Source organism: Ochotona curzoniae, unplaced genomic scaffold (genome assembly GCF_017591425.1).
Source record: "Ochotona curzoniae isolate NIBS_2020 unplaced genomic scaffold, NIBS_Ocur_1.0 contig_908, whole genome shotgun sequence".
Classification (NCBI taxonomy): domain Eukaryota; kingdom Metazoa; phylum Chordata; class Mammalia; order Lagomorpha; family Ochotonidae; genus Ochotona; species Ochotona curzoniae.
Genome location: NW_024466607.1, coordinates 8,496,823 through 8,521,486, shown reverse-complemented (window position 1 = coordinate 8,521,486; position 24,664 = coordinate 8,496,823). Strand labels below are relative to the sequence as shown.

Genomic DNA, 24,664 nt, shown 5'->3' with positions numbered 1-24,664 from the left:
GTTCCTGGGAGGTTCCAGTGACTGACCTCCAGGACTTGCGGGGGATACAGGCCATAGAACCCCCAGGTGACCCCTCAGGAGCTCCCCCAGCTGGGACAGCTGCAGCTGCGGGGCTTGGGGGAAGAATCAGACACCTGCCAGCATGTGGCTCAGGCCACCCAGGCCCTCCCTAGGCTCCCCCTGCCAGGCTGCCACAGCGGTGGATTCCTGATGACCTCTGCCCAGGCACAGTTGGCCGCTTAATTCAGTGATGTATTTTAAGCACCTACTAAGGTGTTTGGCCCACAGTAGGCGCTTTGTGGGTGTTAGTTTTTCCTGTTCTCACCTGTGTCCCTGGAGGCATCCGTGTGCTCTCAGCACCTCACAGATCCTCCTACAGGGTGGACGCTCCTCTCTGACAACCGAGGAAAGGGCAGAGTTACGGAGAGGGAGAAAGATGAGATCTTACCGCCACTGACTTCCCGGAATGGATCTCCCACGTGGGAGGTGCGGTGCAGTGCCCACTGCTGCCACTTCCCCAGGCGCCTTAGCAGGGAGCTGGACAGGAAGTGGAGCAGCCAGGATTCAAACCGCTGCTCATGCTGTGTGCCAACCGCACAGGCAGCTGGTGTCACAGCACCAATCCTGAAAACACCTTTGCAGGCTGTCAGCTTTTACTTTTTTTAAAAGATGTATTTATTTTTATTGAAAGGCAGATTTACAGAGAGGAGAGACAAAGAGAAAGATCTTCTTTCTGATGATTTACTCGTTAGGTGGCCACAATAGACAGAGCTGAGCCAATCCAAAGCCAGAAGCCAGGAGCTCCTTCTGGGTCTCACATGCCGGTGCAGGTCCCAAGGCTTTAGGTTGTCCTTGACTGTTTGCCCAGGCCACAAGCGGGGAGCAGGACCGGAAGTGGGGTCGCGGGGACAGAAACCAGGGCCCCTAGGGGATCCTGGTGTGTGCAGGGTGAGGATTCTTGGTCCTTCCCTTCAGGTTTCTGCATTTCACCCTGTGCTGGCTGCACTCTGGCGAGCGGGATGAGCTAACGTCTGGTTTCCCGTCAGCAGACAGCGCTCAGGCCTTGGGTCTGTTTCTGGGCTGTTCTTTTGTTCTGACAGTGGAGAGCCTGAGAAGGCAGCAGCTGCCCCAGGGCCTTCCCGCGAGCCCCCATGGGGTGCCCTTGAACCCCAGTGAGCTCAACTGGCTCGCTTGCTCTCCGCAAGTCCTCCCCTTCATTTCCTGGCCCTTCTCCAGGTCTCTTGGAACTAGGACGTGCTGTGGTCCCTGAGGCCCGGGCACTCTGCCTCGCTTCTCTGCGGTCTTCGCCACCCCACATCCCCAGGTGATGGGGAGGTGGGCACCCGAGAGGGACCGGTGGTGGAAGGACAACCCCTGGGGTGCCTGCCACCCTCTTGGCTTAGCTCCTCACTATTCCCTGGACCCGCGGTCTGTCTTCCTCTGGCTAGGCTCCTCTGAGAACCACACCGTCCAGCTGTGATGTGATCCCAGTTACTTCTGCCGTTCGTGCTGCCTGTCGGGGTCTACGTTAGCATGAAGCTGGGTGTGGAGGCCCAGCTTCTCTGATGTGCAGTGAATGTGCCTTATGGGACCCCAATAATGAAGAATGACCCCCCCCCCGCCCCGTGCTCCAGCTGCGTGACCCCAGCCCTCCCCGAGCTTCCTCCCCCCACCCCCTCCCCTCTCCACCATGCATCTGATGAGCTCATTTAAGCAGCAGCTTGGTCTGCCCTGCTTGATGGAGCTGAGCTGATGCCCCAGGACAGTGAGGACTGACCCAAGGGCTCCTGGCTCATCTAGGGGGAGCCCGGTCTAGGATCTGTGTGGTTTCCCTGACGGCAGAGCTTGGACCTTTTTCCTGCCTTGCATGCTAGCATTGCAGTGTCTGCAGGGGAAGTTCTCCAGTTGTGGCCCTTAGAGACCTGAGCGAGCAGGGCCACAGTGGATGGGTGTGTGCCCAGCCAGGGCCAGTGGGCAGCCTGGGCACTGGACTTGGCCAGGTGCAAGGGCTGTCGAGGGGTCATGTCCAAGGGCTGGCTGTGGCCCCAAGCCAAGCTGGGCCCTCCTGCTCTGTTTCCTCGCAGTACCTCGGGGGTCCTTGGTGATGGTCGCTGCTAGCCAGGGAGGCAGCCCCTGAGGGCAGCACCTGGCACTGCCCACCCAAGCGCCCTCGTTGTACACTGCCAGGCTCACCGACTGCCATCTAGGCCCTCCTTGGGGGCTAAGGGTCAAGTGCCTCTTGGGGCTTGCACTTTAGGTCAGAAGGGCCTTTGAGGGGCCACCTGGGTTGGGTGGGATCCGTGCCAGAGTGACCATGCGACATTCTCGCGACAGTCCTTGGGCATGCTGAAGCTCAGGGCTGCCCTCAAGCCACGCCGTGGGCGGCATGAGTGGCAGGTGTGAGCCATTTTGGTAGTTGGGGTGTCTGCCCATGTTGCGGGCCAGGCAGCCCGTGAGAGTCACGGTTGTCCCCAAGTCTTTCCCGGAGAGAGAGGTTTGCATTCTTACTGGAACAGTGAACAGTGAGGCTTGGTGTGGGGACTACAGGCCAGCAAAGTGTGCGCAGAGCCGAGCTGTCTGACCCCTCTTTCTTGCGCGGACTTCAGTGAGTTTGGGGAAAATTTTTATTTTGATGAAAAGTTTATTTTGATGCAAGAAACTTGAAATCCACACTTTTTTCCCCCTAAGATGTATTTTTCATGAACTTTTTGAAGACCCACGTGGCCTCTTGGCTGGTTGATTGTGTGGGCCAGAACGGACCCACCGTCTCTCCGTAGAGTTTTCTGTCGCGTCAGCTCATTGCTGCTCCACAGCCCCTTGGTGAGGCCAGCCAGGCACCGGTGATGGCCTTTCTCTATCAAATGATGAGACTGAGGCTGGAGCTGGGCAGATCTGGGCCTTGCCTGGGGCACACGGCTGCCATCCAGCAGAGCTTGGACTCCATGTCTGCTGAGCATGGTGGCTGTGCTGTTGTCATGGGGACGCTGTCATGCTCTCCTTCTTGGGGCGTTGGCCCAGAAGCAGGCAAGTAGGCACCGTCCTCCCCTTCGTGCTCGGATCTCCGAGGGCCAGCGGGCAAGCAGCTGGTGGGCTTTCCACACGGTTGGTGATGAGCGCCGTGGCCTTGGGGGCCGGCTTATCCAAACTGGATCCCAGCATTTGTCACTGTAGACCAGGGCAGTGATGGACCAGAGTACTTCTGGGCTTTGTGATGTTATAGTGCTGTGACATTGTAAAGGAAGGGAGCTGCCTCCCCTGTCGGCAGGGAGAAGCTGAACGAGGACCACCGCCCTGCTGCCAGCACCGCCAGACCCTCAGCACTCTGTTGGGGCAGAGCTGCCTGTGGTCTGCCAGTTGTTCAGCCCCAGGCTGTCCCCACCCCTCTTATTCTCCAGGTTCCTTAGAAAGTTGTCCTGGCATGCAGTTTTGATTTGCATGGTGAGCCAGCAGAGACCCGGCTCTGTGGGCTTGACAGGTAGGCGCTTCCTGCCGGGTGTATCTCTGTCTCTGACAGGCCAGGTCCTGTGTGCGGGAGCCCCTGCTCCCTCCTGCCCCGCCGCCCCGCTGCTCTGCTGCCCCGCTGCCTTCATTCTCACGCAGACTTGGGAGCCCCTCGCAGTCCCTGGCCCGGGTCGCCCCTGCAGACGCCAGCAGACACTGCTTCTAGGGGGGTGGAGTCTGATGGGGCCTTGAGCCCCTCTCCAGCCAAGTCCTGAGGTTGTGAGTGTAGAATGACCTGGCTACCAGGGCTGTGCTGAGCCACCTCTGGAGCCAGAGCGACGGACAGGGTCTCCCTGAACCGAGAAGAGGGGAGAAGGGGTCCCCAAAGGAGAATCTAGGTGTCATTGGCAGCAAGTTGAGATGCAAGGGGAGTGGGCAGCATCGCGCCTGCATACGCTCACCCGTTAGATGTGTCTGCTCTGGGCATCGTTTACACGTGGACTTTTTTAATCTCAGAGTAACCCAATAAAATCTGTACAAGCAGGCATGATTAGTCTGACTGTTTTATAGCTAAGGAAACTAGGTTAGAGAGACGTCAGATCCCACGGTCCTCCTAAAGTGGCACAGCTGAATCTCCAGCCTGAGGTTGTAGCTCGGGCCTCGCATCCTCTGCAGGAAGTCGTCCGTGTCGGACTGCTGTAGTTAGCCGTGCCTGTAATGAATTCGGGAGGAGCTGATCGGAGCCGCTGTCTGCGGGGGCCTGCAGGTGGTTCCTGTGCGGCAACTGCTGGTTGTGAATATGGCTGCTGCAGAGTGAGACCACCTCCTGGGTCTCTGCGCACGGCCCCAGCACACTCACGGAGGGATAGACAGGCTGCTGGGGGCCAGCGACACAGCATGGAGGAACGCACTTCCGCTAGGACGTCCCTGCCCCCTGGCCAAGAGCGGTCAGTGTACCTAAGTATAAATATGCATATCTTCATGGACTTGGATCCCTGATGGGAGATACACAAGACAGACTTGCCCCCAGAGAAATGAGCTGAGTCTCGCTTCTCCTGGCCAGCAGGCACGCCTGCATGACCCGGCCCGGGAGGAGGGCCTGCGGCAGGGGGACGGCCAGTGTCTGCCGGCTTGCTGCTGCGAGCATCGCCACGCGTGTCCTCGGTTGTGTCCCGAGGCTCTGCCTGCGCGTGCAGGTTGGGGTTCAGGGTGTTTGTCATGAACGCTATCCTCGTATTGCCCAGGAGCCCTGTCCAGGTGTGGCCGTTTCTGGTCCCACCAGCAGTGGGTTGAGTGACTGCTGCACCATGCGGCACGAGTTGTTACAAACAGGAGCTAGGCATGTGTTTGTCAAGTTCATATTCCTCGGATGACTCCTGGGGATTATCCATTAAAAAGTGGCTTTTAATTATGTCAAGAGCGCCCGCGCTGGCGCCTGTGTTAAACACACCACAGGCCTGCTCCTGTTATGCCCCGTGACTTGAGCAATGTGAGCAGTCGGCTGGCGCCTTGTCCTCCAGGGGCAGCTGCCAGTGACCGGGTGTCAACCTGAGGGACGCTTAAAGGGATCTTTTGGGGAATTTTGGCCCCGGGGCCTGTTTAACACCAAGAATCAGCTCAATTAATATTGTAACTGAGGCCAAAGGTCACGCCAAGAGGATGGCTGCCTCGTGTGACAGAAGTCCAGCCCAGGGTGACCTTGGTCATCTTCACGGGCATTGCTCTGTCGCTAGGGAGAAAAGGAGAAGGCTGAGGGCGTCAGGACCGTTCCCTTGTGCAGACACGCCCCTCAGAGGTGGCGTTGTCAGCCCGTCTGCCTTGCACTCGCTCACCGCCTGCAGATTCTTGAGTGTCCAAGCCCCCTCGAGTCGCCTGGTCAGCTGCCCAACCGCAGCCCTGCCAGCAGCTGAGAGGGCAGAGGGGCAGCGTGGTGTCATCCGGTGCTTGTGGAGGGCAGTGCCAGGTGCCTGCTTCGTGTCATTGCATCACCTTGGTAACAGCCATCGTGTCAGAGTTGGGCTCAGGTGCAGAGGTTGATTCGTTGCCAAAGCGAGGATGACCCAGACTCCCGGCCCCACCCTGCCCAGGCGGCCTTGGGGCCCTGCCTTGGGCTCTTGCCTGCCACCACTCTGGGCTTCAAGCCCAGCTGTGGAGAGATGAGCCGTGGCCACGGAGGCATGGAGGGCTAGGAGAGGTGATGGCCCAGCTTGGCAGCCTGCTCCTCGCTCGCCTGGGAGTGGGCAGCAAGCATCCAGGGACCCTGGCTTTAGCTACTCACGAGTCTGAGGGATTTACAGCTTCTCTACATCATGCCTAGTGTCACAGCCCAGATCAACACTCCACTCCAATTTCCAAGCTTCCCCGGCAGAGGAGGAAGGGTGGTGGTCTAAAACCCATTCCCAGGGCTCCAGGGAATATGTAGTTTCCAATTAATGCCACTAGGGGGCCTGTAACGTCACAGTGCTGTCCGCAGCCGTCCAGGAAGGAGAGTAAATGGGCACTGGGGACCCTGTGACCTCCTGGCAGCCTGGCTGTTTCTTGGGCTCCAACATTGAGGTCCAGCTTGATCCTCTCCATGGGTCAAGCTTTTACCTTTACCTGTCCCAGGCTGCGGGCTGCTGTTGCCTCCCTGGGGCCAGGAAGGGGGGTTCCTCAGAGCCAAGCCTTCCGTGGGCATGTGTGCTGGGCAATTCTGCTGTTCAACCCCACAGCCAAGAGTGGGCACCTGGGGACGCCTGGCAGGTGCATTGTGGTCCAAGATCCCTTTGGAGTTGGGCTACAGAGTAAAGGAGCTGCTCTGAGGGGTCCTGCTGGCTCTGTCTAGGTGTGGCAGGCAGAGCCCTGAGGCTCGCCGCCTCCCTGCTCCTCGGCCTCCCTCCTCCTGCTGAGGGCACTTTGTTCTTGGCCTCCAGTGCCAGTTGGCCCCCCTGTGCAGCCCATCCCCTCTCCGCCGTAAGCCCCGTGGAAGCCTCGCTTTGTGTCTTGGACACCTGTGAGGAGAGCACCCCCGCCCCTGCCTGCCAAGGTGGCGTGTGTGGGTCAGGGCAGCTCGCTCTGCCTCCTTGAGGCTCCAGGCTCCTGTCGCAGGGCAGCTGGCACTGCGCCTGGCCCCAGGCCTGCTCACCACCACCTCAGGGAGGTTTCCCATGCACCCTTCATTTTAGCACCTCCCCCTTAGTAACAGTCCCCCCTTTGTCCTCAGTGTGTGTGTGTGCGCGCGCGCGCAGACAGGCAGGTACACAGAAGCATGTAGGCGCTGCTTACCCCGCGATGGTGATTGTGATACTTGAACTAGTGATGAAGATGGAGGGAGGGTGGCCGTTGGCTATGCGCGGCCCGTGTCTGCCTGACCCCTGACCCCGGCCCTCTCGGGCATAGGTGCAGGTGTCATTTGACAGAGGTGACATCATGTGTGCAGGGCCATCCGGCTGGCACGTGGGAGAGCTGAGGTCATAGGTCAGAAGAGGGGAGTTCTTAGGGGTCATGAAGAAGTGAGCAAGGCCTGCTGGTGGATTCCAGGAGCCCGCAGGGGCCAGTGTGGTCCAGTGGTTTGCCACTGTAGAGGCTGGGAAGAGGCGAGGCTTGTAGGCCGTGTGGGTTAGGGAATAAGAGAACTTTCCAGGGAGTGCAGTAATGAGGCATCCGGTGGCCTCTTGTGGGCAGGGAAGGGGAAGGAGCCCCGAAGGACCAGCCTGTGTTCCAGTGGCAGGAGTCCCCAAGCTCACTGTGCGCTCCTGGGCCCCGTGTGCAGGCGTCGTGCTGGGTGCTGGGGTCACAGAGACCAGGAGCACCCCTTGCTCGGCATCCCAAGGGTAGTGTTTCCCCACTTGAGACCGTAGAGGAGTTGTCAACATTTTAAGGCACATTTATTATAAGTGTCTCTGGAGTTTAAAGTGTCAGTGCTAGCGAGACTGTTGGTAATCTTACATACCAACATCCTCATTTGACATGGAGTTAAAGGAAGCCAGGGCACCTGCTGATGCTCCGACAGGTAAGTTGATGGCCGAGTATCCTGAGCCCCAGGTCTGTGGTTGGCTTGACCCACTGCATGGCCATCCTGGGGAGGTGCTGCAGTAAACCCCCCTTCTAGGACTGCCTGCCATGCCAAAAAGTGCCCCGTAGTACCAGGCCCTATGTGTACATATGTTGCCAGGCAAGGTTTGACTTAAAATTTGGGCACGCAAGGTTGACCAGTAACTACCAATAAAAATAGGATAATTATAGTAGCATGCTGCTGACAAGCGTTGTTTTCAGATGTATGAGTTGCTTCTGGAATGTTCCTGTTTTTGAACCACAGTTGACTGTGGGAACCTGCAGCTACAGGTGATACTGAAGCTGGGGGGGTGGTCACTGTGTGCAGACAGCCCAGGCCGATCCCTGGGGGAGCCACATGCCCTCAGAGATGCCAGAGCCCTGGCTTTGCCCGGAGCAGGGATGCAGCCTGCTCGTCCTGGGCCTCCCCTGGCACCATCTGTCCTTTCCCTACTGCACCCCCCAGACCAGCTTAGTGGGATGCACAGGCCACTCCCAAGGGCTCTGGGAGCTTCGCCCTCTCTGTTGGCACAGCCGCTCCCACGGCTGGCAGGGCCCGACATCTGCCCCAGCAGCTCCTGAGCTGTCCTCTGCCCTTCATTTTTGCCTCCAAGCCTGTGCCCCGTCCTGAGTGGCTGCAGCCAGCGCCCAGCTCTTGCGCTTTGCTGTCCCTTAGCCGCCCCCGCGCCAGCTCTTGGGGTCGTGTTGGTGGAGTCGCCAGACGGGCAAGGCACACTTGGAACCGCTGGGCTGTCTGCCCCATACAACCTGTGCCCACTGCATTCCAGTGATGACCTCTATCAGTTGTGTTACCCTAAAGGATGCTGGTGACCAGCTCGTCCCTCTGCCCCCAGTCTCACTTGCTGCTGCCCCCTGGCATGACCAGTGGCCATAAGCTGGTGTCCCCGCTGTGTCTCTGTTCTGCCTCCACACTGAATGTGTCCATGAGAAAGCAAACAGACTTTCATCTCTGTCCCTAGATTACGTCTTCCCAGACCTGAGTGAGAAGGCGGGTTCCCTGGAGGATGCCGACCCACCTCGAGAGCTGCCAGGCCTCCCCTCCGCCTTGCCCAAAATGAATCTGGTCGAGCCTCCCTGGGGCATACCTCCTGAAGAGGAGGAAGAAGAGGAGGAGGAGGAGGAGGAGGAGGAGAGGGAGAAGGAGGAGGTAGAAAGACAAGAGGAAGAGGAGGAGGAGGAGCTGCTTCCCGTGAGTGGATCCCCAGAAGAAGCAAAGACCCCTGCCCGTGCCGCTCCTCCCAGCAGCAGCCAGACTCCAGGTGTCCCCCGGCCCGGGCCTGAAGATTCCGGGGACCCGGCCTCGTCCGGTGTGGAGGCGGAGAGCAGCGTGGAGCCCAGCCCACCGCCACCCTCGGTCACGCCCAGCGCAGTGACCGTGGGGCACGAGGACCTCGAGGAGGAGGCCGGGGCCACCATGCTGCCGGCCACCGGGCTCGGGGCGGAGTTTGAGGCTCCCAGGGGAGCCAGTGAGGAGACCACTGTGGGGGCAGCCAGCTTTGCTGGCCAGCCAGGGACAGGGCCGTCCTTGGCTCCTGCCCCTCAGACTGGAGCCCCGTGGGGGTCTGATGCCCCAGAGGAAAATCTCCGTCCGCCTGCAACTCTGGCCTCGTTCCCACTGGCTCCTCCAGATGTGGAACCCACACCTTCTTCTGCCTCAGGGCAAGATCTGAGCCAGCTGCCCCAGGAGGGGCAGGCGGCTGAAGCTGCCTCCAGGATGCCCTGGGACTCGACTCAGGTAAGTTGCAGGCGCAGGCCAGCCGTCCCCAGGGCCCATGTGACCAGGGGCTGGCACCTGTTGCTGGAGGAGCCCAGGGAGCATGCTGGCATGGGTACCTTGTGGGCCAGCACCAGGTGCTCCTTGTCCAACCCCCTTAAACATGGAGGCCTTCAGGGAAGCCTGGGGGATGGGCCAGGTCTCTGCTCCCTTGGTCCTGCTGCCCCCTCAGCCTTCACCATAGTCCCCCCGTTCATCTGTAATACACACCTGTGGGCCAGCAGGAGTGGGGTGGCGGGTGCTTGGTGCTGGGCCTATGTGCTTGCCCCACGGGACACCAGGACCCAGCTGACGGTCAGCGCCTGCACACACTCCCCTCTGCAGCTGCCACTCCCTTCACACGTTCCCTGCTGGGACCCCGGAGACACCAGGGCTGGTGGGTCTGGAGCTAGATCCTTGGTCAGTGCCACGCGGAAACCATCAGCTCCCGAGTCAGCCCAGCAGCCCGTCCCTGGCCTTCCTAGCTGCTGCTTTTCCTTTTGTCTCATCGGACAGGTGATCTGCAAGGACTGGAGCAATCTGGCTGGGAAGAACTACATCATTCTGAACATGACTGAGAACATAGAGTGTGTGAGTGCTGTGCGAGGCTCGGTTGGCGGGGGTGCTGTGCGGGACGGGGTAGGGGACAATCTGCAGCCGGCCGCGTAGAGCAGCGGGCACAGGCTACAGCCACCTGCACAGAGCAGCGGGCACAGGCTGCGGGGACAGGCTGCAGCCACCCGCACAGAGCAGTGGGCACAGGCTGCGGGCACCCGCACAGAGCAGCGGGCTGCTGTCGTATGCAGCACAGCCGGCGTGCCTCCATCACCAGGGCTGAGTAGCTTCCCCCTGTCTGGGTGTCCCCCCGCCCTGCTTGCTCTGGTCTCTGCACTTGTTCATTTACGCACCGTCCTCAGTGTTTGCTTGCTCTGGTCTGGGCCGTGAGTGTGCCACGCGTGGTGTCTGCTGGGCTGCTTCGTCTGGCGCTGTCAGTACTGCTGGGCCGATTCCTTTGCTCCGGGCTGGGGTCCCTTCAAAAAGGGAGCTTGAGTCCTGCCTCTGGGGACCAGGGTGGGGATGAGGACCGGGCGTCTCAGTACTCCAGGTCTGTGTGCACGGAGAACAGTGTGTCTTCCTGACCTCCGCCTGCCCCCGCCATGGCTGTGCCTGGTGACCTCCAGGTTAGGTTAGAAGCTATCTCTTCTACCTTGCTGAGGTGCAGGCCGGCTGTCTGCCAGCTGTGCAGCTGTGGACAGGAGCCAGGGTCCCTTCCAGCTGCTCCCTGCACAGACTCCCCCTCTTCTCCCATGTGGTGTCGGGCCTGCCCTGGGGACCCGGGCAACATGAGCCAGCGCACACCCAACGGCTGCCCAGCCTTGCCCGAGTGGCATAAGGCGCGGTTGTTCATGGTTGCTCAGGTCGTCCCTCTGCCCGTGCTTGTCAGCCCTGCGGCTCTCTGCCTTGGGCTGGTCGCCATTGTGGGTTCAGTGTCTCCATGCGTCCTCTTGTTCAGGGTGTTGGGGGAGGGTGCGAGGATGTACCAAGGCTGTGGTAAGCTCAGCATCGTTATACTCTAGTGCACGGAGCACACTGGCCGCGCTGGGTCCGTTGGAGCCCGTGTGTCTCTTCTGGCTGGTGCTCACAGGCCTTTGGCCAGCCTGAGTGGCCTCTTGGAGCTGGCTGCTGCGCCCTGGGGGCCAGCCCAGCAGCTGTACTGTGTCTCCTCGCCTCCGGCTTCAGCAGTCGCTTCACACCCTGCCAGCTCATGTCCCTGCCTGGGTCGGGGATCCAGCGTCGCTCGGGAGCCTGTAGGCCTTGGAGTGGGAGATGGCTCTTAGACGCCCCATGCAGGCACCGGGGACTCTAGGATTTTCAGTAAGCAGATTGACCGGTCCCATCTGAGGTTGATGTCTCCACTTCAAGCAGTGTGCAGATATTAAAACACTTGTGTTGTCTTTTCCTTTTGTTTTCTGTATTGCTACCACTTCGTGTATGAGATCCACTCAACTGGTCATAAACGCTCTTTCTGGTGGGTTTTTTCTTATAAAATATAGAATGTAAAACCTGCCATGTGACCATTTCTCAGCCCATCTCTCAACTTCTGCACCCTCACAGCTGAAATCTGACACCTGTCACACAGCATCCCCCACCCGACCCCAGGTCCCAGCACCCGGTCCTCCCGCCCCTCACTCCTACCCCCTCCACATCCATCCAGTGCGGTTGGCAGCATCTGTCCCTTTGTTGGCTTAGTCCACTCAGTTCGCCCCTGTTGTAGCAGGTGGCAGAAGTGCCTTCCCTTCCCAGGGTGTGTGGGCCACGTTGGCTCTGCCTGCCCATCAGCCGACGGAGGCTTGGCTTGCGTCTCTTCTGGCTGGGGCTTGTTTTCTGTTCTTGCGAACACAGACCCAGAGGCAGGCTGGTTGGTAACGCTGTAGGTAACTGCGTTCTGGATTTGAGGATGCACCATACCGCCCTGCACAGTGGCCGCGGTTTCAGTTCCCGCCAGCGTAGCCAGGAGCCTGGGGTTGGATCTGAGTCTGCAGCATAGGTGGCGGGGAGGAACCGAGTACTGGAGCCATCCACTGCTGCCTCCCACGGTGCAATTAGCAGGAAGCAGGGGCTGGAAAAAGAGCCGGGACTTCAAACTCAGGCAGTCTGATCAGGTTGTGGGTGTCCCAAGGGCAGCTTAACTGCTGTGCCCGGGGCCTGCCCCTCGTGCCTGCCCCTCTCCCAGAGTGTTCACACGTCTGCACTGCGCCCTCTGCCCAGGTGTCTGCAGTAGCAGCCCTTGGTGTGGAGCTGTTCTGGGCTATCTTCCGTCCCCTGCCCCTCCTGCCATGTCTTACATTCCTGTGCTGTCTGCTGCGCAAGCTTGTGTGTTGATGCAATGTCACACAAACAGGAAGACCGCTCTGAGGCAGCCTGCTGCGCCCTCAGCTGCTGTTACTGCTGGTGGTAATGTTTCCGTCACTCCTGAGAACGTTGGGTCCCGACTTCTAAATACCTTACTTCATATTTCTTGAGTCAAGAATACTCTTCCTTGCTCGCCATAACGTACTCATCAAAGGCAGGCAGTTAAAATGGGCATAAAGCTGTTTGTTTGTCCCTTCTGTGCATTTTACCAGTGGGTCCCGGGACATGACCCAGCATGGTGCATTGCCATTTGGTGTCCCGCCTCTCTGGTCTCCTTCCTCGTCTTGCCTGTGTGGAGCGCAGTGCTTGCCAAGTAAAGAGGGGAGATTTGCTGAGGTCCAGGGGCGGCAGCAGAGCCGGCCCGGGGCGCATGCTCATGCCCCGGTGCTCCAGGCTGCGGCCGACCTGCCCCAGCGCAGGGAAAGCCGAGGGGACAGGCCAGCTCCCTGGGGGCTCTGGGTTCTTTATGAAGAGCAGGGGGCTGTAGAAGCCACAGCCTCAGCTGAGACTGTGCTCCCAGGAGGCTGCTGGGGCGGCATGGCTCGCAGGTCCCTTCTGAAGGGCTGAGAGATGGAGACCCGTGTTCCCCTCAGCACACAGAGCCGTGTCACAGGGGCAAACACACAATTAGGAGCTTGGAATTCCCAGCCCCAGCCCGCACCCCGGGGACGGGAACCTCTGTCATTCTGTCAGTGTTTAGACATGCAGTGCACATGGACCGAGGCTGGGGGTTTGTGAGGTACACACCCAGGCGTCCCCCTCTTTCCCTGGGACAGCCTGCTGTCCCAGCACCTGTGCTTGAGTAAGCACCAGAAACTTCTCATCCTTGCAGGAAGCCCAGGGTGTCAGGGATGTGTATAGGTGAGACCAGATCACAGAGGGGAATCAAGATTTGAATCCAGATTAATTCAATTCCAGAGCCAGGCTTACCCCCTGACATGGACTCTCCGTTTTCCCATTTACAAGCCAAATGCTATAAAAACTGGCCATCGAGCCCTTCTAGAAGTGACACTGTGAGTCTGGGGTCTAGGCCAGGCAGTTCTCTCCACCAGGAGGCTGTGGGGCGTGGGCAAGGGCAGAATTTGCAGCACAGGGATAGGCCTAGGCCCCCGGCAGCAGGCCGTGCATTGTGGGCAGTGGGGGTGTGGGGTCATAGCACACACACACCCAGGCAGGTGCAGGCATGCACCCGTCCTCCCTCACCATCAGAGCAAGTCAGAAGATGGGCAGGCCCTGGCTGCTGGGGGGCTGCCTTCTTCCAGATCCCAAACTGAGGGGCCTGAGAACCAGGGAGCAGCTCTTCACTGGCGTGGGCTACAGCAGGGGAGGGATGAGGCCGAGCAGGGCACCCAGGGGAGGGCTGAGAGCTTCAGAGGAGGCCGGGGGCGGGGACTCACCCTGTGGTACCCCCAGGCCGGAGCCGCCCACAGTGGGCCTGGCCTGGACCCAGCCCCTTGCTGCCTTCCTGCTGCGGGCAGGCTCTCGGATTTGTCGTAAATTATGTGCACGTGAACATGGGGAGGACCATCTGAGCGGAGTGTCGGGCAAGGAAGAAGCCTCTGTCCCACGGCCCGTCCTGGGCACCAGCCGAGCGCCTCCGTGTCTGGTCCCCGCCATGAGTGCGCTCAGGGGCCGGTCTCCCCCACTGTGCTGGGTCCCTTCTCGGCAGTGACCATGAGAGGTGGGCTCACAACACCCTGATTTTTGGTCACCGTCCTAGCACAGCCTTCCTCTGATCTGCCGCTGCCCCCTAGGTGCCCTCCCATCCCACACTTCCCACTCCCGGCCTTCCACAGGGAGTGTCTTGGGCGCCTGGCCTGCCTCACAGCCAGAGGTGGGGCAGACAGTGGGCATCTGTCTTGACACTGCCTCCCAGAGGCCAAGTGCACAGCTCTCAGGGCACACCAGGGTCGGCCCTGGCAGCTTCCCTGGGAGTCGCCAGAGGGTGTTTCCAAGCCTCAGCCTGTGCCTGGAGAGGAGCCTGGGCTGTGCCCAGGGCGGTGGGGTCAGGGCCGAGAGAGGAGCCGGGGCTGGGCCCAGGCGGTAGGGTCAGGGCTGAGGAGTGGGGCTGGGCCCAGGGGCAGTGAGGCTGGAGGGGTCAGAAGAGCTGTGCTCCCTTGCTGACCTGGGGGCTCCTTGTGAATCCACAGGAGGTATTCCGGCAGCACCGGGGGCTGCAGCTCCTAGCCCTGGTGGAGGAGGTACTGCCACGCCACTCGGGGCACCACGGGGACTGGCACATCTCCCTGAGCAAGCCCAGCGAGAAGGAGCAGCACCTGCTGATGACGCTGGTGGGCGAGCAGGGTGAGCGGAGTTTGCGGGCCCACAAAGGCAGTGCCACACCAGAGTCCAGCTGCCCGTGGGCCACAGGAGGAAAGCCATGGACAGGGCCTTGGAACTGGGTCCCAAGGTGGCAGGACTCCCCGGGGCAGTGTTCAAGGCGCCCCCACAGCCTTGGGTTCTGAGGAGAGGGGGCAGGGGCCAAGAGGTGATTCCAGCATAGGTGGGGGGATGGACAGGCCCTGACCACGCCTGTCATACAGTGTCACACGGTGTCACCCAGTACTCCGAGGAAAGTGGATCCAGGCCAGTCTGGATCTGCGTAAATCAGAGCCAGAGAGCATGTGGAGAGGGGCTGGGCGGGGGGCTGTGGAGGGGCCTCAGCAGCCACAGCTGTACTGACATGGCGTCCCTTCCCCTCAGGGGTGGTGCCCACCCAGGACGTCCTCTCCATGCTGGGTGACATCCGCCGGAGCCTGGAGGAGGTAAGATCACAGGCACGTGGCCCCTGTGCGGCTGCCCCAGGCCCTCCATCCCTGGGCCTGGCGACCACATGGCCTCCCTGGGGCAGGGTGCTGAGAGGAGCAAGACGGGCTCCTGCCCTGGGCAAGCTCACTCCAGGCCTTTCTGAGACAGCTGCCAGGGCAGAGGGACCATGCGCCAGCCCCCCAGCCGTGGGGCCTGCAGGAGCCGTGAGCCCATGGGAGGGGCGGCCAGGCTCTGAGGGGGGCGTGAGGGTGCACTGCATGGACAGCAGAGACGCCGTGCGTGGGGTGGTACAATGGCTGCAGAGCACCCCAGGCATGAATTCTGGGGATGCCACCAGCCACACATCCCCAGAGATGTGCGGGAGGCTGGCTCATCCAGGATTCCTGGACTGAGGACAGCGGGCAGCCTCTTCCTGAGCTGGCACACAGGTTAGCAGGGGCAGGAAAGAGGCCCCTGGCTGCCTACTCAGCTGCTGCGCTTCCTGGAGGGGAGGGCCATTCTCACCGGGAGCAGCCACACCCCCCAGGACTCCCGTGACTTGCTATCTGTCCTCGCCACTCAGGATTTCCCAGCATTTGCCATGTACCACCTCCTTATCTGTCCCACCCAGGGGTCTGGCGGTTTCCGGGGGCACTGGAGTGTTTTTCATGGCTGTGTCTGATGCCTACAAATGCCAGACCCAATGCCGGGCTCTCCTGGTCCTTGCCGCCACCGCCCGAGGGTCTGAAGGTTAAAGCAGGCGCCCTCCCAGGTGCCACAGGCTTCCGCAGAGGTGGCCAGGGCAGAGGGTCTTGTCATGAAGAGATTTCACCCTTGAGATGGTCGTTGGAAGCAAGGTGGCAAGCAACAGGGCATGGTGTCCGTCAGGATGGATGGCATCAGAGTGCCCCATGTCCCAGGCTGGCTGAGCCAGGCTCAGAGGGCCACGGAGAGAAGTACCTGCCAGACCAGGCTCAGCAAGGAACCGGAGTAGAGTTGCTCAGGCCTTCGGGCCTTTCCGCCACTGTGCAGGCTGAGTTAGGTCAGTTGTTCCCAGAGCCTTCCTGTCCTCAGTCACCCGACTGGCCCACTGGCGCAGGGCAGAAGGAGTTCTCCTAAGTCTTTCCCTGTGGGGAAGGCTGGGGCCACCTGGGAAGTGGGCCCCGCGTTGTCACCCGAAAGCCGAGGCTGCTCCCCTGCAAGGGCACCCTGTTCCCACCTTCCTTCCTGATATTGGGGTTCATCAAAGCCCAGTGAGGCAAGGTGACCTGCCCAAGCCACAGAGCTCCTAGGTGGTGGAGCTGACGTGAGAGCCTTCGCCAGGGGGTCACGAGGGGTGGCGGCACTGTTGGCAGTATCCAGGCCGGCCTTGCCCTCTGTCCCCAGGCTTGCCTCCCAGGGCATTCAGGTCAGTCTGGCCTGGTTAAAGGCAGCCTGGTCCCTTGGAAGCACGCTGTGGGATGAGTCTAGCAGGGAAAGCGGACATCCGATAAAGCACTGGGCCAAGTTCTGGCAGTGTGCAGATGTTTGACAGAAACTATAGCAAAGCAGCAGACCAGGCCCAGGAAAAGGGCTGTGGGTGCAGCCGGGCCCCCGTGTCAGGAGCCATCCGGGGCCTGTCACTTCGACCTCCTGGGCTCCCTTCCTGCGGCCCATGCGTGTGGAGGGCAAGCTGGGCCGGGCACACCTGTGGTGTGTGTGTGGGGGCTGAGGCAGGGGGTGCCCACCCTGTGGAGGCCAGCTAGCTCGTGAACTGGGGTGCACACGGCCCTCCGCAGTGTTCCTGTGCTGACGTGGCCAGCACCCCCAAGGTGCTGACGTGCTGTGTCAGCTGCAACTGCCGTGTGAGGTGGAGGGTGTGGGGAGGGCAGGCTTGGGGCTGTCCTAGGTGATCAGGATGGACATGGGGTGGACAGTGCGCTCTGCTCAGCAGAGACACCTGGCAGTACCAGCCCGTGCCCGTGGCTCCTGAGAAACGCAGCCTCTCCCACCCACAGATTGGCATCCAGAACTATTCCACCACGAGCAGCTGCCAGGCGCGTGCCAGCCAGGTGCCCAGCGACTACGGGACGCTCTTTGTGGTGCTTGTGGTCATTGGTGCTGTCTGCCTCCTCATCATTGTGCTGGGCCTGCTCTACAATTGCTGGCAGCGCCGCCTGCCAAAGCTAAAGCACGTGGTGAGCAGCCAGCCGGAGCCTGGGGGTGGGGGGCAAGGTGCCCAGCCATGCCGGGCTTCAGTCCTGATCCCCAGGTGGGCCGGCAGTGACTGTCCTGGTTGCCTAGGCCAGGTCCCAGCCAGCCAGGGGAGGCAGGACTGTAGGCCTGGGAACAGCCCCTGGGTCGGGTGGTGCCCAGGGGTGTCTGCAGCCTGGAGGCCTCCCCAGGGGAGGGGGCAGTGCCCGGGGCGGACTCCCCCCCCCCCCCCAGCCGCATGCTGTCTCAGTGGCAGCTTTGTAAGGGGCCGCTTGAAGCAAGCAGGTGATAGGGGAGGGTCTGCCAGGGGTTGTTAGGTGTTGTTATTTTGAGGAGCTGAGACCCCGAGGGCCTTGTCCTCTGCGGAGGAGGGTGCGCTGGGAGCCGCCTGCCCGCGCCCCACACCCAGCAGCCTCTCGCCCCGCCGCAGTCGCACGGCGAGGAGCTTCGTTTCGTGGAGAGCGGCTGCCACGACAACCCCACGCTGGACGTGGCCAGCGACAGCCAGTCGGAGATGCAGGAGAAGCAGCCCAGCCTGAACGGGGGCGCCGCCGTCAATGGCCCGGGCAGCTGGAGCGCGCTCATGGGGGGCAAGCGGGACCCCGAGGACTCGGACGTGTTCGAGGAGGACACGCACCTGTGAGCTTGGCCGAGGCCCAGGCGGAGCTGACCGGAGGCTCCCTGCGCACCGGGCCACGGGCTCGTGCCCATGGGGCTGCGCCGGGGCCCCGAGGGCGGACTCCAAAGTGGACAGCATGGAGCCCGTAGTGGCCCCGCGTCCCCAGCCGCTCCGGACGGCAATCCCGGCAGCCTCGCTCCTGGCACAGCTCCCTCTCCCCATCTCCCTCCTGAACTCTGGCCCCGCGGGCAGGCGGGCGACGAGCCCTGCGCTCCCCGCGCTCCCCGCGCCCCGGGACGCCATTAAAGCCGCCCGGAGACCCAGCCGGGGCCAGCCCGTCCGCCTGCCCGACTCGTTATTGCTTCCGGGGTGGGGGCTGCCGGCGGGGCGGGCGGCGGGCGGTCCTCCGGGCAGCAGGCGCCGCTGCCGAGCAGGCGAGCGGGGCGGGGCAGCAGTGTTTACATCCGGCCGGGGCGCGCAGCGTCGCCGCCGCCGGAGGTCTCGGAGAGGGTCCGAGCCTCCTGCGCCATGGACACCAGCGACCTGTTCGCCAGCTGCAGGAAGGGGGATGTGGGCCGAGTGCGGTGAGAACCCCGCTGTCCCGGGGAGGGGCGGGGGGTGGACCCCCGCTGGAGCGGGAGCCAGCGTGCTGGGGGGCAGCTTACCCCCAGAGGAGGGCACTGCTCCTCGCAGAGGCCGAAGAAACGGGCAGGGACAGGCGGGCTGCCCTAGCCATGCTGGACCCCGGGGCAGGCCTAGGATGGCCCAGGTTGTTCCTTTACCGGGCGCTGGGATCACCTGTAGTCCAGAGGTTCGGGAACTCCTCGTGCCCCCGGAGGACTTTGGCATGGAAGCTCCGTCTCCGAGGGCCAGATGGGGGCACAGGGGTGACCTCGTGGGAGGTGGGTGGGGTGCCTCTTTCTTGCCCTTCCTTTCTCCACTGTCTGCCTCTTCACTTTCCTCTGATGTTCCCTGATCCTGAGCTCCCACCAGCCTCCCACCAGCCCTCTGCTCTGGACCAGGTCTTGCCCCAGGAAGCCCCTCTGGGCTGCTGTTTAGTGTCTGGAATCCATAGGGGGTTGGCGAGAACCCCCACCCTCACCCCCAGCTAGATTGGCACCCCCATCCCAAGTGCAACCTGGAACCTGCCCCCTCACCTGCCCTCTCTGCTGTCCCTCACGCCACCTGTGTCTGCCCTCTGCTCTGTCCCCCTTCCCACGCTCTCCTCGGCCCAAGATGCACCTGGAGCAGCTTCCCTCTGGGCTCCCTCCAGAAGGGCCGCTTCCTCACCACAGCCGAGTGTCCAGCTCCTGAGTCCATCCCCACACTGTCCTTCCCCACTCCCCTCCATCCCCAGCCCTGATCCAGGCTCTGACCTCCTCTCTGCCCAGGTACCTGCTGGAACAGCGAGACGTGGAGGTGAACGTGCGAGACAAGTGGGACAGCACCCCCCTGTGAGTACCTGGCAGGTGGGTGACTGGGCGACTGGGGACCCTTCCTTGCTGATGACTGCCTCCTTGCCCTGCAACCCCCAGGTACTACGCCTGCCTGTGTGGGCATGAGGAGCTGGTGCTCTACCTCCTGGCCAACGGTGAGAAGGGCTCGGGTGTGACTGTGGGTTTGTGGGTGTGGGCGTGCAAGGCCACGGGCTCTCCTACCTAGCTTGCAACTTGCAACCTGCTAGCATTCTGACACGGGGCTGTCTCCTCCTACACTGGGACCGCTGGCCGTGGCCTGCCGGCTTCCCCCTTCCTGCGCCACCTGCAGTCCTTTCTTAGTATTACAGCTTAGTGTGATCTCTACACATTCAATCTCATTATTGCTTAAGAAATCTTATCACTTAGGATAAAGGTGGAGCCCTTAGGATAAAGGTGGAGCCCTTAGGGCGGGACTCTTCCCATGCTGCCCTGAGTCCAGCCACACCTGCCTCTGCCTGCCCTGGGCTGTGCAGGGAGGTACACCTAGGGGTGTCTGCTGCTCCCACTGCTGTCCTCCACCCCGTCTTTGCAGTGCCCACAGCCTCACTTCCGTTGGGTCTCCACACTTGGTCACCACCAGTGACCTGCTGTGATGCCCCCCCATGATGTGACAGCCACCACTGTCACCTTCACCAGCGTGGCTTTCCTTAGAAGCCTTCCCATCCCTTGCTGACTTGCTCAGCACCCTCTAAGGCCAGCAAAGGAAAGGGCAGCTTTCAGAACAACAGTGGCCGTGCCAGGGGACCTAGGCCAGTCGGAGCTACTGGCTGACGTCTGCGTGGTCTGTGGTGTGTGCCGTGTGCTTGTACATACGTGAGGGTGTGGCAGCACCCCTGGGTGCCTAGGCCACAGGGGGCCCAGGGGAGAGGAATGGGGAGGTGGCTAGGGTCTCCCCAGCCACAGCTCTGCCCTGGGCCCTGCTGACTGCCAGGGTCTGCCACCGCCTGCCACCCCCAGGGGCCCGCTGCGAAGCCAACACCTTCGATGGAGAGCGCTGCCTCTATGGGGCGCTGAGTGACGCCATCCGCCGGGCCCTGCGCGATTACAAGCAGGTCACAGCCTCCTGCAGGCGGCGTGATTACTACGATGACTTTCTACAGCGGTGAGTGGGCAGGGGCCGCAGCCTGAGCGGGGTGGACTGCACTGACCCAGGGGCTGTGGTTGCTACTGACCCAGGGGCTGTGGTTGCTACTGCCCCCCTCCAACCCACAGGCTCCTGGAGCAGGGCTTGCATAGCGACGTGGTCTTCGTCGTGCACGGGAAGTCCTTCCGGGTACATCGCTGCATCCTGGGGGCCCGCAGTGCCTACTTCGCCAACATGCTGGACACCAAGTGGAAGGGCAAGAGTGTTGTGGTCCTCAGGCACCCGCTGGTGAGCTCCCCAGGGTGGCAGAGGGCTGGGCGGACTGCCCGGGGCAGCAGGGGCCTCGTGCTGGACGGCTGCTTCTGACCTGCCCTTCCGGCTATCTGCCCACAGATCAACCCCGTGGCATTTGGGGCCCTGCTGCAGTACCTGTACACAGGTGAGCCGGGAGCCGAGGTGGGCAGCAGGCCAGCGCTGGAGGCATGGCCCTGAGCTGACCTGTTGCAGCTGAGTGGGGGGACCCTGGGTTCCCACATAGAAACCTGTGTGTCCATGGTGACTGCCAGGGGCCCCTCATGCCCCGATCCCCCCCACTCTCCCCAGGCCGCCTGGACATCGGGGTGGAGCATGTCAGCGACTGTGAGCGCCTGGCCAAGCAGTGCCAGCTGTGGGACCTGCTCAGTGACCTGGAGGCCAAGTGTGAGAAGGTGTCCGAGTTCGGTGGGTTCAGGGTCTGGGGGCCCCAGGGCCTCGGGGTGGGAAGCAGCACGGCCGGCCCGGCTCCTGCAGCTGCCACCCTCTCCACAGTGGCGTCCAAGCCAGGCACGTGCGTGAAGGTACTGACCATCGAGCCACCCCCAGCAGACCCCCGGCTGCGGGAGGACTTGGCGCTGCTGGCCGACTGTGCCCTGCCCCCAGAGCTGAGGGTGAGTGTGGGGCTGTGCGGGCTGGGGGTGCTGGGAGTGCACCCCTCGGTCCTGACCATGCCCTCTGCCCCACATTCAGGGTGACCTCGGGGAGCTGCCCTTCCCCTGCCCCGACAGCTTCAGCAGCTGCCCGGATGTGTGTTTCCGCGTGGCTGACTGCAACTTCCTCTGCCACAAGGTACCTAGCCCCTTCTGTCGCCCCGGCCCTGCCCCTGCCCCTGCCCCGAGCCCTTCACAATCCCCAGCCTCTCCCAGGCCTTCTTCTGTGGCCGCAGCGACTACTTCCGGGCCCTGCTGGACGACCACTTCCGTGAGAATGAGGAGCCAGCGGCCCCCGGGAGCCCCCCTGTCATCACCCTGCACGGCCTCTCGCCCGACACCTTCATCCACGTGCTCTACTATGTATACAGCGACCACACGGAGGTGCGTCCCCCGCGGGCAGCAGGGTTTTGGTTTTGAAAGTTTATTTACTTGAAAGGCAGAGTTACAGAGAGAGAGAGATCTTCTGGCTCCAGGTTCACTCAAGTAGCCACAACAGGTAGGGCTGGGCCAGGCAGAAGCTGGGAGCTTCATCTGGGACTCCAGCTGGGTGCTCAAGGGTCCAAGGGCTCGGGCCAGCCACTGCACGCTGCATTAGCAGGGACTCGGTCCAGCACCTGCCCTGGGGAGTGTGTGTGAGAGGAGCTGGGAGCCGCTTTGGACTTTGAGGCAGAAGAGGCCTTGGGAGGACCCAGAGCAGGCCAGAGCAGGCCTCACTTAGAGCACACGAGCCTGAGGGCTTGGTCAGCCAGGGCCACCTGCATCACTGCGGAATCCCAGGCCCGGAGGGGAGCAAGTTGGGGGGGTAGAGGACACTGCCCCCCTGCTAGGCCAGAGCCCACAGCTGGGGCTCAGCACGGACAGGTGCCTGGGGTGGGTGGCAGTGCAGGGACCCTTGGCTCTCCCATCCCCCTGCTGCCCTGGGCCGAGGCCACAAACCTTTCCTTTGCAGGTATGATAGGCCCTGGCAGTGGCTTGGGGTGGGGCCATATGCCAGTAAATCCTTGCTTAAGAGGCCTGGCTGGAGTTGCCCAACCCTGCCCCGGGCACTGTCCTTGTGGGGAGATTGGGTCAGAGGCAAGCTCAGGCCCCAGGAGGAAGAACAGGGCTCTGGGAGACATAGCAGCCCCCCTCCAGGGCACTCAGTGTGGGCTCCTCCCTGGGCGTTCAGGCCCTGGCACTCTCCCAGCAGCCTTCAGGGAAGCTATGCTAACCTGCACATCAGACAGGACATTGGGACCCAGAATCCCCCAGCCAGACATATCAGATCTTAGGTCTGTGGGTGCTGCTGCAAGGCCTCCCCTTCTCCCTGTGGGAATCTGGGCTGGACACCAGGGGCCTGGCCAGGAGCTGCCACAGCCAGGTAGGTCCCAGCTGTGTCCCTCCTGTCCCCACAGCTGCCCCCTGAGGTGGCCTATGACGTGCTCAACATGGCCGACATGTACCTGCTGCCCGGCCTGAAGAGGCTCTGTGGCCGTAGCCTGGCTCAGCTGCTGGACGAAGACAGCGTGGTGGGCGTGTGGCGCGTGGCCAAGCTTTTTCGCCTGGCACGGCTCGAGGACCAGTGCACAGAGTACATGGCCAAGGTCATCGAGAAGGTGAGCTGGCAGCACCGTGGCACATGGGAGAAGAGTGAGGGGGGCGGTGCATGGCCCATGCTGAGCTGACCTGTTCCCTTCTTGCAGTTGGTGGAGCGGGAGGACTTCGTGGAGGCAGTGAGGGAGGAGGCGGCCGCTGTTGCTGCTCGCCAGGAGACAGACTCCATCCCGCTGGTGGATGACATCCGCTTTCACGTGGCCAGCACGGTGCAGACCTACAGTGCCATTGAGGAGGCGCAGCAGCGGCTGCGGGCGCTCGAGGACCTGCTTGTGTCCATCGGCCTGGACTGCTGAGCTGCTGCCCTGGGCCAAGCACGCGTGTGTGTGATATGTGCAGCTGCACCTTGCACAGTGGGGAAGGGGGCTTCCCACGAGCCTGGGGACTGCGGGGCGGCCCTCCTTGGGGTGAGCCCCCTCCCCCAATGCACCAGTCCCCGAGACCCTGGGGCTGAGCACCACTCAGGGAAACCGGGGTGGGGGCGGGCAGTAGTCCGTCCCTCCCACTCCGTCTGGCCCCGCTTGCTTGCTAAGCTGGCTGCCCATGTGTGCAGGGCCAGGCGGGGAGAGCCTGCGTGTGGCAATAAAGCCTGAACTCATTGTGGCTGAGGTCTGCCGCCAGCTTGTAGTGCCCCTTGCTGGGGCACCTCCCTCTCCCCAGCCTGTGGGACCTTGATGGCCACAAGACCCAGGCAGCAGCGACTCAGAGCACGCCCTGCCCTGGCAGATGCTCAGCAGACAGAGCAGGCACGTAAGGAGAACGTTGCTGCTCTGACTAAGCCCTAACAGCCCAGCCGCTCCAGCTCAAGGCAAGGCAAGGTCCCCGGCTCAGGTATTGGAGTGGCACCTGTCCTGCGGTCCTTGCTCTTGGTGGGATGTGTTCCTTTTGGCCTTGTTCTCTGATCTTCCTCTCTGATCCCTCAGAACCGTGTTTCCATCCTTGCTGGAGCCTGTGGGTTGGCCTGTGGCCACCGCTGTCCTAGCCCCGTGCAGGGCTCTGGCGAGGGCAGGAGCCTTCCTCTGACAACAGTCTCCTGCTCGTGGTGGCAGGCAGGGGCTCCAGGTCTTCAGGTGGTACTGCTCCCCATGGCTCTGGCCTCACGGGTCACAGGTGCTTATCTGACAGTTATAAGGCCCAGTGCGCAGAGCTAGGTGAGGGGAAATGGGGCAGTTGGAGGCAATGCCTTTCCCTGGTGGGGGTGACCCAGACCTTGCCTCCCCTGGCCCTCACCACACCTTGCCAAGCCTGCCTCTCATGCAGCTGCTGCCCGTTTTTCTTTCTGTGTTCCTAGGGCCCCACCACCCCATGGCTGTTGCCATGCACCGTGCACTCCCCCCTCCTGGCCGCCCCATCTGCCACCCCTCTTGCCCTTACCTGTGGCCCTGCAGGCTGGTTCTGGGTGAGCAGGGGTGCTGGGGGCCACCTGGCAGGTCCTGCTTCATCCCTCCTGCATTCCCTCACCCCTCATTTCCTTACTGCCTCAGTCACTCCTCCCCTGCCCCTTTGAACACATTTCAGAGACCCTCTAGAAGAGTGAGGCCCAGGAAGGTTAGACTTTCCTGCTGCCTTGGGGACAAGCAGAACGTCCATATGTCTGACGGCAGAGAAGGGAGGGGGCACGTACCCGAGGGCACCATGTGGACACGGGAGGGGTGGGGGTGAGGGCGGGGAGGCCACAGGGCGACGGGATGTGGGAGGGCTCCGACACGAGGACACGCGCGGACTCACGTTTCAGCAGCCCCGGCACTGGCCGCCATGTACAGCAGGTTCAGGGAGGCCGTGGCCACTGCGTCTACAGAAGGGATGGGACCCAGGACCCTG

General features: G+C 62.1%; 2 protein-coding genes across 4 annotated transcripts in view; both read left to right on the top strand.

The window, feature by feature from the left end:
* PODXL2 (podocalyxin like 2) overlaps positions 1 to 17,922 on the top strand; it is a 29,199-nt gene extending 11,277 nt beyond the window's left edge. Inside the window, exons 3-8 of one of the 2 annotated variants that reach the window (XM_040995313.1) lie at positions 8,454 to 9,229; positions 9,764 to 9,838; positions 14,311 to 14,464; positions 14,864 to 14,925; positions 16,906 to 17,085; positions 17,532 to 17,922. In XM_040995313.1, the coding sequence (XP_040851247.1) occupies positions 8,454 to 9,229; positions 9,764 to 9,838; positions 14,311 to 14,464; positions 14,864 to 14,925; positions 16,906 to 17,085; positions 17,532 to 17,744 (1,460 nt within the window). In that variant the 3' untranslated portion in view covers positions 17,745 to 17,922. Of the gene's footprint in view, positions 1 to 8,453; positions 9,230 to 9,763; positions 9,839 to 14,310; positions 14,465 to 14,863; positions 14,926 to 16,905; positions 17,086 to 17,510 lie in introns of both variants that reach the window. The other variant, XM_040995312.1, reaches the window with a different exon arrangement.
* Positions 17,923 to 18,167: 245 nt separating this feature from the next.
* Positions 18,168 to 23,446, top strand: ABTB1 (ankyrin repeat and BTB domain containing 1). 2 transcript variants are annotated; one of them, XM_040995309.1, is made up of 12 exons: positions 18,168 to 18,304; positions 19,112 to 19,139; positions 19,256 to 19,311; positions 20,156 to 20,300; positions 20,411 to 20,570; positions 20,676 to 20,721; positions 20,886 to 21,002; positions 21,090 to 21,208; positions 21,288 to 21,386; positions 21,464 to 21,631; positions 22,645 to 22,845; positions 22,933 to 23,446. In XM_040995309.1, exons 1-12 carry the CDS (start codon positions 18,289 to 18,291, stop codon positions 23,137 to 23,139), a joined length of 1,362 nt encoding a protein of 453 aa, XP_040851243.1. In that variant the 5' UTR covers positions 18,168 to 18,288; the 3' UTR covers positions 23,140 to 23,446. The 2 variants fall into 2 exon arrangements, with proteins under 2 accessions (XP_040851243.1, XP_040851244.1); XM_040995310.1 differs by having other exon boundaries at positions 19,112 to 19,174.
* The last annotated feature ends 1,218 nt before the right edge of the window (positions 23,447 to 24,664 follow it).

What these genes read in the sequence shown, in the direction of transcription:
- ABTB1 (XM_040995310.1), top strand. Translation starts at nt 18,249, where the DNA reads ATGGACACCAGCGACCTGTTCGCCAGCTGCAGGAAGGGGGATGTGGGC. An exon ending in GGGGATGTGGGCCGAGTGCG is followed by an intron (nt 18,305 to 19,111) that starts GTGAGAACCCCG and finishes CTCTCTGCCCAG; the next exon opens with GTACCTGCTGGAACAGCGAG. An exon ending in GCTCTACCTCCTGGCCAACG is followed by an intron (nt 19,312 to 20,155) that starts GTGAGAAGGGCT and finishes TGCCACCCCCAG; the next exon opens with GGGCCCGCTGCGAAGCCAAC.